The sequence below is a fragment of the Urocitellus parryii genome, chromosome 1, assembly GCF_045843805.1.
Source record: "Urocitellus parryii isolate mUroPar1 chromosome 1, mUroPar1.hap1, whole genome shotgun sequence".
Classification (NCBI taxonomy): domain Eukaryota; kingdom Metazoa; phylum Chordata; class Mammalia; order Rodentia; family Sciuridae; genus Urocitellus; species Urocitellus parryii.
This window is the reverse complement of record NC_135531.1, coordinates 22,161,023-22,178,824: the sequence shown is the minus strand read 5'-3', so window position 1 is coordinate 22,178,824 and position 17,802 is coordinate 22,161,023. Positions and strand designations below refer to the sequence as shown.

The window sequence follows — 17,802 nt, the reverse complement described above, 5'->3', positions numbered from 1 at the left end:
GAAAGCCAGGTTTTAGTCTATCACTCAGAAAAAGATAACTGTTAATAAACATTTTTGGTATATTTCCTTTCCATTTTTTCTCCATTTGTGTATAACTTTTTCCCAGAACATAGTTTAACTTATGTAAATATGTGTGTTTTACCTGAAAAATTGTGTTTTACAGAAACCTTCAAACACACACACAGTTTTTAATGATCTCAATCATATGTCCCATCAGATGGATGCTCCAAGATTTCCCCATTGGCCGGGCAGAATCTCACAGCAAGGAAGCTCTAGTATCACTAGTGATCTTAGAGGTCTGATTTGTTAGTGAAGGAAGCCAGGGAAAGTATTCTTCCCCAGGCAGCCTGCTGCAGAGGTTAGGCTAGAATCTCAGGAGACCTACGTGATCATATTTTCTCTATTTGCTGTGAGATCAAGATAAAATGAAGGCTTCCTCTCAGAGACCTCCTTGTTACTCCTTGAGCTACAGTATCAAACGAGGGGGAGATTATTCTCTTCCATTGTATTGTCAGATGGCGTGATGAAAACAGGCCAATGCACTGCAGGAACTGAACTATGTGGGAGCAATATTCATGAGCCTCTGTTCAGCAGACCCTACTCCAGTAAGCATTTTGTCAATCTAAACACAAGCAATGTTAATGTTTACTTTTGCATAAATTTTGAAGAAATGCCAAGTGAATGAATAGAGCAAGTAATAAACAATATAAGAGAAAAAACTTAACCTTAAAAATAATTCATAGATTCTTATAATTAGCAGCTAAGACATATTGCTTTTATTCTAGACATAATTAAACAAACTGAAATAAGATTTTCTTTTCACTATAAGCAGCAAAAATACTTTCTTAAAATATCATTGCAAACAAAAAAAAACAGTTTAGGAATTTTATAAACCACTTAACTAAATGCAATGTAGTATCCTAGATTGGATCCTGGAAGAGAAAAACAACATTAGTGGAAAAACTGATAAAAATCCAAATAAATCAGCTGCTTATTTCTAGTGTTGTACCAATGTTAATTTCTTAGTTTTGACAACTATGCATAATTAATTAAGATGTTAATGATAGGGGAAAGCTGGTGAAATACACACAAGAACTCTGTACTCTCTTTTCAACTTTTAAAAAATCTAAAGTTATTTAAAAATTAGGCATTTATTTAAAAAATTAAAACAATACATAGTCATGCTTTGCTAAACAAACTCTGTGGGGCAAGGACAGAGTATATTTTGATATCTACAGTCTTCTCTTGCTCAGCATTGGGTCTAGCATGGTAAGGAATAATTACTGAATGAATAAAGAAATGAATGAATGAATAAACTGTTTACACAGCATTACTCTGATTGATAATTCTTATTTGTCAAAAATCCCAGCAACAACTCTATGACACATAATTGCTTTTGTTGTATTCATTCAACAAACCACTTAATGAACTGTTTGTTGCTTCCTGTAGTCCAGGCACTGAGGGGCTAAGAAGGAAATTCCCTCATCATCAATAGGGGAGACACAGACAAATTAGCAAACAGGCACACAAGGTGAAAAGATTCCAGGAGGAAATCGAATAACATAATACCAGAGTCAAAAGGAAAAGCCTGCACATGGTTTGGGAAGTAAAAGAGTCTTCAGAAATGAGTAGGGGTCCCCAGGAAGTCAAGACACGGGAGGCCTAAATATAACAAAACTGCATTCCTTTGAAAACATTTGGTAGCCAACCCTTTTTTAATTATTAAAAAGACACTTCCCAAATCCTTTCTGCCCCAGCGCATAAAACTTGTTTGGATTTTAATTCTGAATCTGTGATGCTTTAAAAAAGAAAGCAAATATATGTAACAACTACTATTTGTAAACCACCAGGGTAGATGTTTGCATTTAATTCTAATAAGGGACATAGCAATTGTCTTCAATTAATAGATTGAAAAATAATCTGAGCTCCATGGGTTAAAGTACCTGCACAGGGATCAGGCTGAGGAGATGGTAAGTTGTCAGACTAATAATTGACCCCAGAACCTGCTCTTCTTTTCTTATAAGCAATATAATTTCAACAGTGCAGATGGTTTCCCAGTGTCAGTGATATTCCCCATCCTACTTGCAGCTTCTTATGGCCATGTGACAAAGTTCTGGCCAATTATTTAAGTATGTAGGCAGAAGTTTGCAACTTTCCTGCTGATAGAAATATAACAGTGATAACTAGAAAAGCCATCTTGGACCTCAAAATGAAGACACCATGTTCAAATCAAAGTGCAACAAAATGGAAAGGGGTTCATATGCCTTGTAGAATTTTATATCAGTCCAGAATCATCTGTTTGGTCTAGGTTCACCCATGTTGTCACAAATAATAGGATTTCCTTTTTTATAGGAAAGAAAATGAACCTACATTGTTTTTTTTTTTTTTTTTTTGGTACTGAAGGTTGAATCCAGTGGTGCTCTACCACTGAACTACATCCCCAGCCCTTTTTATTTTGAGACAGTGTTTCACTAAGTTGTTGAGGCTGTACTTGAATTTGTGATCCTCCTTCCTTAGCCTTACAAGTAGCTAGGATTACAGGTGTGTGCACCACCATGCCAAGCTGAATTTATAATTTATACAATCCCTTGTTATTTGGGATCTCCTATACCTTAACTCAGCTAAGATCCATGATTGAGACTTGATGCTCCCAAAGTCCTTGCCCCATTCCCTGGCTGACATTTTTTGTCATTCCTAGAAACTTTTATCTCTACTATCCTCAATGTCTCCCTCCCCCCCCCTTTTTTTTTTACTAAGTTTTCTCTCAAACCCCTTTGCAACTTGTCTTTCAAACTATAAATCTCCTAAACTGATATCTTAAAATTCTTCACAAGCTCCTTACTGCCAAATCCCAGGGATTAATCCAATCTTCATACCTTCTAGCCCTCTCCTGACCACTCTCCACCTGAGCTTTGCAGTTTCACACTTGGTTATCCTTTTCCTTTTCCTTCTTTATTTTAACTGACAAGTTAAAATATGTGTTTCAGGGAAATGTAAGTTAAAATCATGATGAGGTATCACCTTACATCTGTTAGAATAGCTGTTGTCAAGAAGATGAAAGGTAACGAATGTTGGAGAGGATATAAACAAAAAGGGACTTTTCTGCATGATGTTTTGATCCATGTGTACATTGTCGAATGGATAAATCAAGCTACTTAACATATGTATTATTTTATTTTTCTTTTTGTGGTGAAAATATTTGAAGTCTGAGTCATTTCAAGTATTCAACATATTATCATTAGTTATACAAGGGATCTCTTGAACTAATTATTCCTATCAAATGGGAAATTTTTGTGTCCTTTTGCCAACACCTCCCCACTTCTTCCTTCTTTCAGCCTCTGATAACCACCATGTTACTCTTGGTATCTATATGTTCAATGTTTTTGCATTCCACATATAAGTGAGATCATGCAATAACTCTTGTTTGGTCTCTGTCTTATTTCTTATAATGACTTCTAGGTTCACCCACGTTGTCACAAATAATAGGATTTCCTTCTTTTAAGGCTCAGTAGTATCCCTTTGTGTGTATAAACCACATTTCCTTTATCCAAATATCCATGATGTGCAGGGAAATGGATGGCATTAGAGAAGATAATGCAAAGTGAAGTCAGCCAATCCCCCAAAAAACAAATGCCGAATGTTTTCTCTGATATAAGGGGGGTGACTCAAAGTAGGGTAGGGAGGGAGAGCATGGGAGGAAGATTACCTCGAGATAGGGAATAGGGGTGGGAGGGAAAGGGAGGGAGAAGGGGAATCGCATGAATGGTGGAAGGAGATGGTTATCACTACACAAAATACATGTATGAAGATGTGAATTTGGTGTCAAATTATATACAGAGATATGATAAATTGTGGTATAAAGGTGTATTAAAAATTGTAATGCAAAAAAAGAAAGAGCTCATGTATAATGGCATAATTTGGTGTGAACATATTTTATATACAAAGTTATGAAAAATCGTGCTGTGAATGGATAATTATGAATGTAATGCACTCCACTATTGACATGTATGTAAAAAATAAATTTAAAAAAATATCCATGATGTACAGTCAGTTTTATTTCAAAGCCTGGAAATTGTGAATAGTACTGAAACAAAAATAGGAATACAGATATCTCTTTGACATATCCATTTCATATCCTTTGGACATAATCCCAGTAGTGAGATTGCTGGTAGTTTTATTGTTAACTTTTTGAGGAACTGCCATATGGTTTTCAGGGATGGCTGTAACAAATTACACTCCCTTCTACAATGTACAAGAGCTCCCTTTGTGGATATCCTTCCAGTGTTTGTTATCTTTCATCTTTTTTGATAATAGCCATTCTAACGGGTGTGGGGAGAGGACTCACTGTAGTTTTACTTTGCATTTCCCTGATGATTAGTGATGCTGAGTACTTAAAAATATACCTATTGTTTATTTATTATGTTGTTTTGGATAAATGTCTTTTCAGAAACCTGCCCATTTTTCAATCAAGGTATTCATTTTCTTGCTAATGAGTTGTGTTCTTTATATATTTTGGATACTAACAGAAGAAGTTAAATTGTTTCTGTTTGCAGATGATATAATCTTATATTTAGAAAACCCTAAAGACTACACCAAAAAAAGTTAGAACTGATAAATGAATTTATTAAAGTTGAGAATACAAAATCAGCATGCATAATCAGTAGCATTTCTATACATTAACAAAAATTTATCCAAAAATAAAATTAAGACAATAGTCCCACTTCCAATAGCTACAAAAAATACTTAGGAATAAATTTAACCAAGATCTGTACATTGAAAACTATAAAACATGGTTGAAAGAAATTGAGGGCACAAATAAATGGAAAGATATTGCATGTTCATGAATTGGAAGATATAAAGTTTTCAAATATATTTTCTTATTCCAAAGGTTGTCCGTTCATTCCATTGTTTCCTTTGCTTTGCAGAAAGTTTTAGTTTGATATCATCCTATTTGTCTATTTTTACTTTTCTTGCCTGTTATATAGGGTGATAATAAATAAAATCTTTACCCAGACTAAAGTCATTGAGCTTTTTCCCTATTTGGGGGGGGTAGTTTTATAATTTTAGGTCTTATGTTTAAATCTTCAATCCCTTTGCATTGCATTGATTTTTGATTATGTTTTAAGATGAGAATATAATTGCATTCCCCCTCATGCAGATAGCCAGTTTTGTCCGTATCATTCATTCAAGAGATCTTCTTCCCCATTGTGACTTTTTGGCATCTTTTCCAAAGGTCAAATGACCATAAATGTGAGGATTAATTTCTGGGCGCTCTATTGTATCCCACTGGTCTAAGTGCTGGTTTTATACCAATGCCATGCTGTGTTGGTGACTACATCTTTGTAGTAGATTTTCAAGGCAGATAATATGATGCCTTTGGCTCTGCTCATTATGCTTAAGATTGCTTTGGCTGTCTGGGATCTTTTGTGGTCTTATGTGGATTTTAGAATTGTTTTTATTATTTCTGTGGAAAATTTCATCAGAATTTTGATAGGGATTACAATGAATATGTAAAATGCTTTGGGTAATAACGACATTTTAATAATGTAAATTCTTCCAATTCATGAACATGTGATATCTTTCCATTTATTTGTGCCCTCAATTTCTTTCAACCATGTTTATAGTTTTCAGTGTACAGATCTTTGTTAAAATTTATTCCTAAGTATTTTTTGTAGCTATTGGAAGTGGGATTATTGTCTTAATTTTATTTTTGGATAGATTTTTGTTAATGTATAGAAATGCTACTGATTGTGCATGTTGATTTTGTATTCTCGACTTTAATACATTCATTTATCAGTTCTAACTTTTTTTGGTGGAGTATTTAGGGTTTTCTAACTATAAGACCATATCATCTGCAAATAGAGACAATTTAACTTCTTTATTTCCATCTGAATACTTTTTATTTCTTTCTCTTATCTAATTATTCTGGCCAGGACTTCCAGTACTAAGTTGAACAGAATTGGCAACAGTGGCCATCCTTTCCTTGTTCCTGATCTTAGAGGAAAAGCTAATTTCTACCATGGAATGATGATGATTGTGGGTTTTTGATACATAACCTACACATGTTGAGATACATTCTTTCTATACTTAATGTGTTGAGAGTTTTCAACCATAAAATCATGTTGAATTTTGTCTAATGCCTTTTCTGCATCTGTTGAGATGATCATATAGTTTTTGCCCTTGATTCTTTTCTTGTGGTATTAATTTGAATATGTTGAACTATCTTTGCATGCCACGGATAAATCTCACTTAATCATGGTGAATGATTCTTTTAATGTACTGCTGATTTTGATTTGCTAGTATTTTGTTCATCATATTTACATCTGTGTTTAACAGGGATTTTGGCCTGTAATTTTCTTTTATTAATTTTACTCTCGTTATTTGACTTTAGAATCAGGGTAATGATGACCTCATAAATTAAGTTTTCTCTCCTCTTCATTTTTTTGGAAGAGTTTAAGAATTGGCATTAATTCTTTAAATGTTTGGTAGGATTCAAACATAAAGCAATCACATCCTGAACTTTTATTAGATGGGAGTTTGTTGTTGTTGTTGTTAAACTGATTTAGTTTTCTTACTTGTTTTTGGTTTGTTCAGACTTTCTATCTCTTTATGACTTAGTCTTGGTAGGTATTATGTGTCTAAGAATTGATCCATTTCTTCTAGATTATCTATTTTTTTGCATATAATTGCCCATAGTAGTCTCATGAGCTTTTTTAAAAAATTTCTGCAACGTCAGTTTTAATGACTCCTCTTTCATTTACAATTTTATTTGTTTCAGTGTTTTCTCATTTTTACTTGGCCTTGTCAATTTTGTTTACCTTTCAAAAAAACAACTCTTAGTTTCATTGATATTTTCTATTGTTTTTTTTTTTATAGTCTCTATGTCAGTTTTTTCTGCTCTGATTTTTATTATTTTCTTCCTTTTACCAACTTTTGGCTTAGTTTGTTCCTCATCTTCTAATTTCTTAAAATGTAATTCTAGATTATTTGGATTATTATTTAGATTATTAGATGTTTCCTCCTTTTTCAATGTAAGCATTTATTGCTATAAACTTCCCTCTTAGAACTCTTTGTGCTGCATCTCATAATTTTTTAAAAATTGTGTTTCCATTTTCATTTGTCTCAAGATACCTTTTAAATTTCTTTTTTGACTTTTTCTTGGACCCATAGGTTGTTTAGGAGCATGCTCTTTAATTCCCACATACATGAGAATTTCTGAAATACCTTCTATTTTTCCTTTTAAGTTTTATACTATTGCAGTAAAAAATGGCTCTTGTTACTATTTCAGTCTTCTTAAATGTGTTGCCTTGTTTGTGACCTAAATGATCTATCCTAGAGAATGTTCCGTGTGCACTTGAGAAGAATGTGTTTTCTGTTGCTATTGGAGGAAATGTTCTGTTAGTCTGTTGAGTCCATTTGTTCTGAAGTGTACTTCAAAGCCTCATTGATTTTCTGTCTGTATGATCTGTCCATTATTGAAAGTGGGATTATTAAAGTGCCCTACTATTATTGTATTACAATCTATTTCTACATATATTAATAGATAACTATGTTATATACACACACACATTCTGACCTTGAGTATGTATATATTTGCAATTGTTCTATCTTCTGGGTGAAATGATCCCTTTATCATTACATACTGGCCTTTTTGTCTCGTTGTACAGTTTGTGACTGAAAGCCTATTTTATCTAAAATAAATATATTTTCCCCTGCTATTTACCAGCTATGGTTCCCCAAATATGCTTCTAGCCTTCCCTCATTTTATAGCTTTGCTGATTGTCTTCTCTGGTCCAGGAGTATTCTTACCCCCAGTTTCTACTTATTCAAATCTTCACCATCATTCAAGGCACAATTCAAAGATGATTTCATCCATGAAGACTTGCTCTGTTTGCTCATACACAATCTCTCCCTTTTGTAAAAGCCAATAGCAGTTTTATGGTGCCACTCATGACCACCATGGAAATGTGCCATTTGGATGCCCTTCTGTAGAAGGCACAGCCCTGACCAGTTTCTCTGTATCCTCACCCAGGCCAACCAGGGTATCCTTCCCCTGGCTGTTTCTAGCCAGTGATTAAACAAGATGTGAGATACTAGTTTTAGCCTGCTCTAAAAAGACTTGGGACTCCTCTAAGGTCCAACTTTGGCTGGAGGATTCCCTACTGGTTTGGCTGAAACTTTGTTAGAACTGAATTGTGTCTAAGAGTCTTCCTGTCCTCCTCCTTTTTCCTTCTCCTCTCACATCATGATATGAAGACTTTCCCTGTCTTTATCTGCTTCTTCCTTTTTGCCCTTCGTGCTGTTTTCCCCCAATGAATCTCTTGCATGGTTAACCTTCTCCCAGTGCCTACTTTCTAGAAGATTTCAACTGACTCATGGCTTTTAAAGTGTTAACCATATTGTGTCTTATTGCAGTGGTAAATGGCTCATGCCCACTGTTGGGTTGTAAATACTAAAATAGGTACTGCACATTAGTCAATTTTATGGCTCCCAAATATCCAATATAGTGCTTTGTACATACTTAGTACTCAGAGAAGTTCATTGAATGAATAATTATTATATGTTTTTATACTTAGGTAAAGTTTATAAAGCACCTTTCCATCTTTATGTTAGTTGAACATTCCAATAATCCTGGAAAATAGATGGACCAAGCCAATAAAATAAGCCAACCTCAGGGAGACGATACTCACTGGGCTTGTTTAGAGTCTAGACTGTGTCCCCTGTTTGTGCTTAGAGAACTCAGCATTCTTCCAGACATATAATAACAACACCTAAATGTGCTATCTTACTGTGTGGTGGGAACCACTGTAATCAACTGTACGTGAATTATATTATGTAACCTTACCCAATATCCCTGCAGATAGATGGAAATACTTTTTCACTTTACGAAAATATGAATGCTCAGGGTCATAAATTTCAGAGGTGGTGAAGGCAGAATTTGAACACACATGCTCTCAATCACAGGCTATCTGACAGCTGTGCCTGTTAGTGATTTGTTGAATCAATAACAAAAGTCAGCCAAATAGAGGAGTCAAGACTTGAACCCAGGTCTTCTATAACCTCTTTGCCAATGAATACATCCTTTTGTGCTATAAGCTGAGCAGTTGATATTTAAACTCAGTTTGAATAAAGACGCAATTGTTGCATGAATATTGTCCAATAGAATTTTTCGTAGTGATGGAAGGATTCTGTTCTTTCACTGTCTTGAACAGTAGCTACTAGTCATATGAGGCTTTGCTTTTAGAAATGTGTCTAATGCAACGAATGAACTGAAGTTTTAACTGTATTTCATTTTAATAAATTTTAATTTAACAAGCTTTGTGGGGTTAATAGCTCCTCTATTGATCTGCCCACTTCTAGTCTCTTCTCTGACCAATTCAACTAAACTTTGTCCCATTTCTCTGGTATTTCATGAGTGTTTTTTTTTCTTTTTAAATTTAAGCTAATGAATTCACTGCTCAATTCACTGGAAATCAATGATATCCAATCAAGCCATGACACAAAATATACATGCCCCATCCAGTTATCAACCCAAAGATACTGCCATATGAGGGAACAAATGTTTAGTTTATTAGAATCCTAATCTAAGATGACATTTCTTCTGGCCTGTGGATGCTTCCAGGCTTCTCAAATGATCTAACCTTCCACAGCTGGCATCATCTTCCCTGATGATGCTCTGAAAAGGATAAGAGACAAGAGGAAAAGAGGAAAATGCACATTTTTTTCCCTTCGAGGTGCAAAGTTTTAATTCCAAAGGATAATAGCTTGTGAGGGTTTGAAGATTCAATTAAAATTCACAAAAGTCTTCACATCAAACAAGCAAACAAAGCAAAAAAAAAATCCAATAAAGAGTGACTAAGAGCAAAACCAGTTTTCTTAAGTAAAGAAAGAAAGAATGTGCATCTTTACCTGCTCATTAGAATTTTTGTTCTTTTTGCCCTGTATTGCCAGCTCTGGGTTGACATAATCTTTTTTAACTTTCTCGATAGAACCATAGTCGTACATTCCATCTGATGACAATGGAGGGTCCTGAGGGGCTGGTTCTGGGGGGATAATGTCTGTTGTGACATCTCTAAGTGGGGCTTCAGGGATGCTACACAGATGAATAATGGAACACAAAATGAGCACCAACGCAGAGAAGAAGAACATGACCTGGAATTCTGAGCCCAGGACTCTTCCCAGTTCCAGATGACCCCAGTCTATGGCACCCAAAAGGTAGCCCAGGGCACCTCCAAAACCTGGAAAGCAAAAGAGATCTGTATGAGAACACTGAGCAAACTACAGACCCTCCCCTTCAGTGAAAAAGCTCCTTGTAGCCAGCAGACACAGCCTGGATGTGACTGGAAGGTTCACCCAGTGAGAGGTGACACCTGTAGCCTGGCAGTGGAGACACAAGCCCAGCTCTAGCATTTAGTTGCTGTGACCCCGGGCTTCCTCACCTATAACATGGGGGTAGTAATAAAAGAGAAACTTCTAGTTGGGTCATGAAAATGGAAAGTTCAGAATAGTACCAGGCAGAGAACTAATAAATTATCTCCATTGGAGGTATTGTGGCCTTTTCAAATGGCACTCTCTATACTGCTTTTTAACTTGAAGGAATCCCAAGGAAAAATAATTTCTGGCATCAAAAATATTATTTTATTGTTATTAAATTATTATTTATGAAAATTAAATTATTTTATTGCTATTTGTCTATTACTAAACTACTTAAGATGATACAAGCAAACTTGCATAGATCAACATTCTTTTTTTTTAAAGAGAGAGGAAGAGAGAGAGAGAGAGAGAGAGAGAGAGAGAGAGAGAGAATTTGTAATTTTTTTTTTTTTTTAGTTTTCGGGCTGACACAAAATCTTTCTTTGTATGTGGTGCTGAGGATCGAACCTGGGCCACATGCATGCCAGGCGAGCGTGCTACCGCTTGAGCCACATCCCCAGCCCCGAGATCAACATTCTTGAAAGCCATCTTCTTTACTCTGGCAGAAGTTTGGGGTACCTATTTGCAGTTGACAGCTACAGAAATAATAACAACGGTGTTATAGTTTTGGATCTAGAAAGTCCACCAAAGGCTCATGTGCTGAAGGCGTGTCTCCAGCTGGTGGTGCTCTTAGGAGGTGTTAGAAACTTGAGGAGGTGGGACCTAGTTGGAGGGAGTAGGTCACTGGAGACGTGCCCTTGAGAGGTATATGGTGTCTTCCCACTGTCCCCTACCCACTGCCCTGTCTTATTTCCAGCCATCTAGTTAGGACTCCTCTGGCAGCTTGACATTATAGAGAAGCAGAAAGGGGATTAGCCAGAGGTCAAGCACATGGAGTAAACTTGGTCTATAACAAACCACACTCTTAAGAAATAATCCAGTTACAGGAGATCTGACCACTACTACAGGATAACATTAATTCATTCATGAGCGTGGAATCCCTATAACCTAGTTATGTTCCCCTAGGCCCCACCTCTTAATAGTTTTATTGCACAATGGAGACCAAGCTTCCAGCACAGGAACCTTTGGGGATGCAGCAAACCCAAACCGTACTAGTGATGCCTCTTCATGTGAGTCCAGTAAGGATTGATGTGATAGTAGGTGGAAAGCACCAGCACATGCAGGGCTGTGCTGTGTTCCCTCATATGGCAGAACCAGGGCCCACTGGCTCTGCTCACTTTCTACACGAACCCTAATTCTGAAGCAACCCAGAAGCAGAAGAAAACCGCGGCACTGAAGGCTTAAGACAACCTGCTTGGAACTGGCTGGAAGAACGTGGTCATTCTAAGGCCCAGTGATGGTGAACCATTCTGAGGGCTGAGACCTGGGCTTACCCTTGACCCCGTTGTGGCAATAAATGAAAAACAAAAGTGCCTCAAACTTGGAAAGAGTAAAAGTACAACTGCTTGATTTTTAAAATGTCATTGTAGAGCACTGATTCTTTTTTATTTCCTCATTTTTAATTGGTACATGATAGTTGTACATATTGATGGGGATTCTTAAACTTTAAGGTGCCCACAAATCACAGGGTCATCTTGTTAAAATCCAGGTTCTGATTTTGAAGGTTAAGGTGGGGCCTGGGACCCTGCATTACTCCGAAATTTTCCAAAAGTATTGCAAAGGAGTTACAGTTTTATTAATGTGTAGAGATTAGGCAGGTTCTTATCTTCTTATTTAATGTGGTGGGTTTTTTTTTTTTTCTGGTTTTGTTTTGCTAAACCCAAACACATACGCATGCTCATGCGAGAGCGCACACTTTCTGCAAGAACTTGGGGAAACTGTTTTTATATTTTCCCCATTAGTTCCCTCATTAATTAGTTACGAAAAATCTTTAACACATGCAACTCTCTTCTCATAGGGAGGAGCAAGCAAAACTGTTTATCCCAAAGCTACTGTGCCATGTAGCTTCAAGTTACAACAGCACGACAGGGCATGCCTGAAGTCCTAGTGAGCCCTTGGGGAAGTTGATCCAATAGTATATTTAAACACTGGAAGGAAACATTTAGGTTTTATCTCTTTACATCTTCAGATATGCCAAGGACCAATAGAAGGCTGTGGGAGGCTTTCCTTTTTGTTTCCTCTGCTGCAGCAAAGGATTTTATCTTTAATTAAAGTCCCCCAAGCAAAGCCGAGTCATCTTAGCGGCAGCAAAGGCTAATCATTTTATCATTTTACCATCTCCCACATCCTGGTCCAGACTGCATTTATCCCTACTGCCCTAATCAGTCTCTTCCGGGACCCTGGAATCAATCTCCAGACTCTTGGAGAAGCCATAAGCTGTAGTATCCAGCCACATTAGATAACAAGCCTCTACAATAAGGGTCCACCTGCTCCTTCCTCATGGAGCCCGGCTGTGTTGTCAACTCAGACTAGAGATGACCTCAAGAGGATAAATGACTTTAGCAAACAGATGTCATACTTATCATACAACTTGAACAACAGCTCTTCCTAGAGATCCAAATGGATAGAAATATGTATTATATTTTTCTTTATTCCACAACTATGATAGGTAAAATAGAAAAGGGGGGACTTTCAGGATGAAGGAATCTAAAGGACCAAGGAGAATAAAGAGACTATCCAAGTCCATCTCTGTCCCATGCACCTACAGTTACCTTCATGCCTTCATGCCTCGGGGGTGTGGCTTAGCAAGGTCAGCACCAATTGTGACACAGTTCAAACCAAGAGAGATATCAGTGTGCTGTTGGTTACTTTACCTCCAAAGGAAGAGAGACAAAGGATTCCCCTGGTTCTCATAGGGTTCGTGAGAGGGTGATTCTGATTATTTTCTACATTTGAAAAAACAGCAATGGAAGTATCACCTTGAGTATGGTTACCTTCTCCTACTATATGCATATAAATCCTGGAAAAGTAACTAACTACCAGCTTCTCTCTCTCTCTCTCTCTCTCTCTCTCTCTCTCTCTCTCTCTCTCTCTCTCCTTACCCCCATTTGTTTATTTATAGACAATGAGGTAACACTACTCCCAACAGGAACCCCGCTAGTCACTTGGAATACAGCAGTGAGTGGGGCAGATATGACCCCTGCCCTGTTGGAGGCTGAGAGTGCATGGAAAATCAGTCCAAATGCTATATATACATCCTCTGGTCAAAGACTGAATATCCAATCTGACCTCTCATTTTCTTAGTTTTAAAATACAATCTTTCTCTTCAAAGATGGCAAGATAATATATTTAAAGTGTTTCCCACTGTTTGTTTCCTCCTTTCCCTTCTAATCCTGGCATTTCCTCCGCCTCTGTGCCCTTCCTTTATATTCAAGCTGCATCATGATGCTTTATTGCTTTGGGGAAAGGATGTGATAATGGAAAGCAGAGAAACAAGAATGTATTTCCTGAGTTCTGAATTTCAAAAGCTCTGAGTCTCCAAAAGGCATTGAGAGTAGACTCAGGGAAAAATGTGCTGTAAGACCAGATGGGGCCAAGCACCATGATGGGCAAATCCCTCAGGTAGCCTGGCCCTGCTCCTCAGTGGGTCTGGCTGCTGTAGTTGGAGGGAGAAGTGGGCAAGGAGACCAAGGGCACAAGGGACTGGTGCTGCACCTCCTGATCAGACCCCAGGGAGCCAATAAAACCTCCAGGCTGTGCTCTGAGCCTGGACAAAGGGCTTAACTGTGTGCCAGACTCTGTTCTAAGTGCCTTTGAGAGAGGTATGACAAGTTATTCTCAGCAGTTACAGCCTATGAAGTTGTCACCAAAAATGTGTTAAGGAACACTGAATCCCCGGTCTTAGAGAGAATGCAGGATGTACTCCTGTGAGCCTTCAGTCACAAAGTTTTAGGCAACAGATGAACATAGAACCTTGTTTTATGTGTTTCTGTTCAAGGACCCCTTCCTTACTGGGCACTATTTATCCATGAACACTGAACACATGACCTATTGTGCTGTAACTCATGCCTGAACAAAGCTCCCCCAACACATGCTATTTTCTCCATAAGGCACATCACAGCCTTCCTGTGCTTAGGAACACACACAGCTCCTCAGTACTGAACTCAGGGCCATTTTAAACAATGAAACCACCAATATAACACACAAAAATGTAAAGATCATGGCACTAAATATTCCATGAAAGAATACTTGTTTCATCAGTGCAAGAACCGACAGGACAAGGCAGAGCACCACCTTGTTGGAACTCAGCCGGGAACGTGCATGTTAGGTGATTCAAGTGTTTCCCCACCCTGCACATGTCCCCCAGAGACTGCAGATGAGCTGCAAGTACTGATTTTGGCATTACAAATACATTTTAGGAATGGGAGAACTTGTAAATGTGGAATCCACTAATAATGAAGACCAACTGTAGTTTTATGTCTTAAATTAGAGTCAAGGAAACCCAAGCACAGTAAGTTTGGGACTCACAGTGTTCACCTCTCACTGGCATGTCATGGGGAAGAGCGGATAACATGGGAAAGCTGAGAATTCCTAGTCCTGGAGAAGCTTTGCAGATGGAAATGAAAGATGACTCAGTCGTGACAGTTCAAGCTGGCCGCTGAGATATGGGGGCACACTGGCATCCCAGTAAATGCCAGTGTGAACAGATGACACTAAACAAAGGTCTCCCCCTCCCAAACCTCTGGACTTTAAGCCCCTAAAGTTTAGATACAGCCCTTGGGGAGGTGGAGGGAGAACATTCCAGGCTAAGACCAAGTTTCAGCATCCTGTGTCAGAGGTTCAACAGAGAAGCAAACAAATCAAGTTTGGGATTTGGGATTCACACCCATTGTAGACATAAGAATGTATCCAGCTGGGTGGCATGTGCCTGTAATCCCAGTGCCTCGGAAACTGAGGCAGGAGGATTGTGAGTTCAAAGCCAGCCTCAGCAAAAGTGAGGCACTAAACAACTCTGTGAGACCTTGTCTCTAAATAAAAGTACAAAATAGGGATGAGGATGTGGTTGAGTACCCCTGAGGGCAATCCCCAGTACTTGCTCCCCCCTCCAAAAAAAAAAAAAAAAAGAATTTATTCATCTGGTCTTTTATTGAGCATTAGTTATGCTACAGGCTAAAAAACTGGCAGTAAACCAATACCAAAATCATCACATTCTCACTTAAACAGGTAAATGCAGACAGAGCATTGAAAGTGGTGGGTTTGCCAGATAACATATGTCCCCCAAATTGCGATTGGTGCTCCTGCTGAAAGTTTCTAATTTGTACTAATGTGCCTAATGTACTAATGGTTCACACAAAAGCACTTGCCTTAATTATCCCATTATTTTTCCAAAAACAAGTTTTCCAATTTGAGCTTATTAAGATAATATGGTTTTTGAAGATAAGGTTTTTTGAAGATTACCATTCTGACATGACGTATAATCTGGCTCTTGTTTCTTCACTTGCTTAAGGGTTTGAAATGAGTACAAGGTCAAGCCATTAATTGACTTCATTCTGGAGTCACGTATGGCTACCCGGAGTTGCATTTAATCCTCAGGACAGATATTTTTAGTTCTGAGTTGAAACAGTTCATTGCAACCATGAGGTGAATGAAGTACTTTACAAAATGCTTTTACTCCTCCTAGTGGTGACAATGGAGCATGGAACCCAAATCACCAGCTGAATAAGAAAGTTCCCTGGAGTCCCTGCCAATTCCCTCCTGTCTCTTGCTCCAGCAGCTGCTGTGGTGACAACACTAAGCCAAGTTTGACCAGCTTTGCACAGGTGTATATGGACACAGTGCCTTGCCTGTGGGAACCCACACATAGGTGGGGTTCAGAATGCACAAGTCCTGGGACCACTCTTGGTCAACAGGGGAGATGGATAAACCTTCCCTCCCTGGATCCCCAGGTGGAGATTCCTGAGATGAGCTTCATTAGGCTCCTCAGGGGTTCTGCTGAGATGAAGGGCATTCACCTAGAGTAGAAGTCGACTCTGTAATGCCTGATCGGTCAGTTCCACGCCACTGTTTTCTTCCTCTTGCTCTCTGGAATTGCTTCCCAAATACACCACATGCAAACTTTATCTGGGGCTCAACTTTTAGAGGAATCCAGACTAAAACAAGCTGTATCTTTTATTTGACTGGATGGTTGGTAGATTGTTTTTTTGCTTCTCGTCTACCACTATGCAGCTGTGTGATCTTGGGTTAGCCACTTTACTTCCCTGTAACTCAGCTCAATCGTTGGTAACATGAGGATGTCAAAATAGAATATTCATCCCACTAATGCTTACTGAGCACCTTCCATATTCTGGACACTATTCAAAGCACTGGTAATAGAGCAGTAAATAGAAAATGCGATGTTCTTGCCAGTGGGGAGCTTATATGTTTATTGAAGAAGAAGACAATAAACAAATGAATAAATAATGTGAGGTCAAGTAATGATGAGTGAATTTGTGAAGAGGGGCAATTTGACCAGAGATTCTAACAAAGCAAGGAGGCTAGCCAATCTGATTGGTATCTGGGGAAAGGTTTTCAAGCAGAGAAAAGAGTAAGGAAAAATTCCTCCCAGGGATATTATGTTAAGAAAACAAGCCAGGAACAGAAAGATAAATGCCATCTGTCCTTACTCATTTGCGGAAACTAAAAAATTGACCACATAGAAGTAGAGAGTAGAATAGTGGTTGCTAGAAGTTAGACAGGAATTGGTAGGAAAGACAGAATGAGGTGGGAGAGTGGGTACAAAATTCGGTTAGATAGGAGTTAGTTCTAATCTTCTGTAGCACAGTAGGGTAATCTGCACATTTTATTATGTATTTCATAATAACCAGAGAAGGGAGTTTGAAGGTTTGCAGTACATAGAAATGATAATAGTTGAAAAGGTGGACGTGCCAATTACCCTGATTGAATCATTATACATTACATACATGCATTGAATTCATTATCATACTGTACCCCATAAACAAATGCAAGTATTAAATGTCAATTAAAAGAAACAAAAATAAAGTGAAGCAAAAGGGATGTTCTTCCAGATTCCTTTTTATCTAACCTGCCTTTGCCCATTCTTTGGGAATTCCACTGCCCACATTCAAATGGAAAAGAGATGATAGTTTGGAGACGTTAACTATGTTGCCCTAAGTCTCCCTCCTAACCCAGGAGCTGAAATCCTGTGTTCTTGGTTTCTACCCTGGCTGCACCCTTTCCAAGCTGCCTGACTGGGTAGATGTGAAAGTTTTCTAAAGGCAGAAAGTTCAAAGGGAACTCATTTGATGAAACAAAACCACTCATCCAACAATTACTCATGAATAAGAAAAAGTCAAAATAGCTTTGAACATGAAAGGCAGCTCCTTTCCACAGTGTAGAAGGTTTGGTCAAAGGGGCTCATGTCTCAACTTCATCTTTAAGACTCTTGGTCCTTAATTATTTGCTAATAGTGCATTTTTTACATGCTAGTAT

General features: G+C 38.1%; 1 protein-coding gene across 1 annotated transcript in view; it reads right to left on the bottom strand.

Annotated features, from left to right (window-relative positions):
* Slc45a2 (solute carrier family 45 member 2) overlaps positions 1–17,802 on the bottom strand; it is a 40,686-nt gene that overhangs the window by 11,861 nt on the left and 11,023 nt on the right. The window contains exon 3 of the mRNA XM_026390156.2: positions 9,910–10,238. Within this exon, the coding sequence (XP_026245941.2) occupies positions 9,910–10,238 (329 nt within the window). The remainder of the gene's footprint in view (positions 1–9,909; positions 10,239–17,802) is intronic.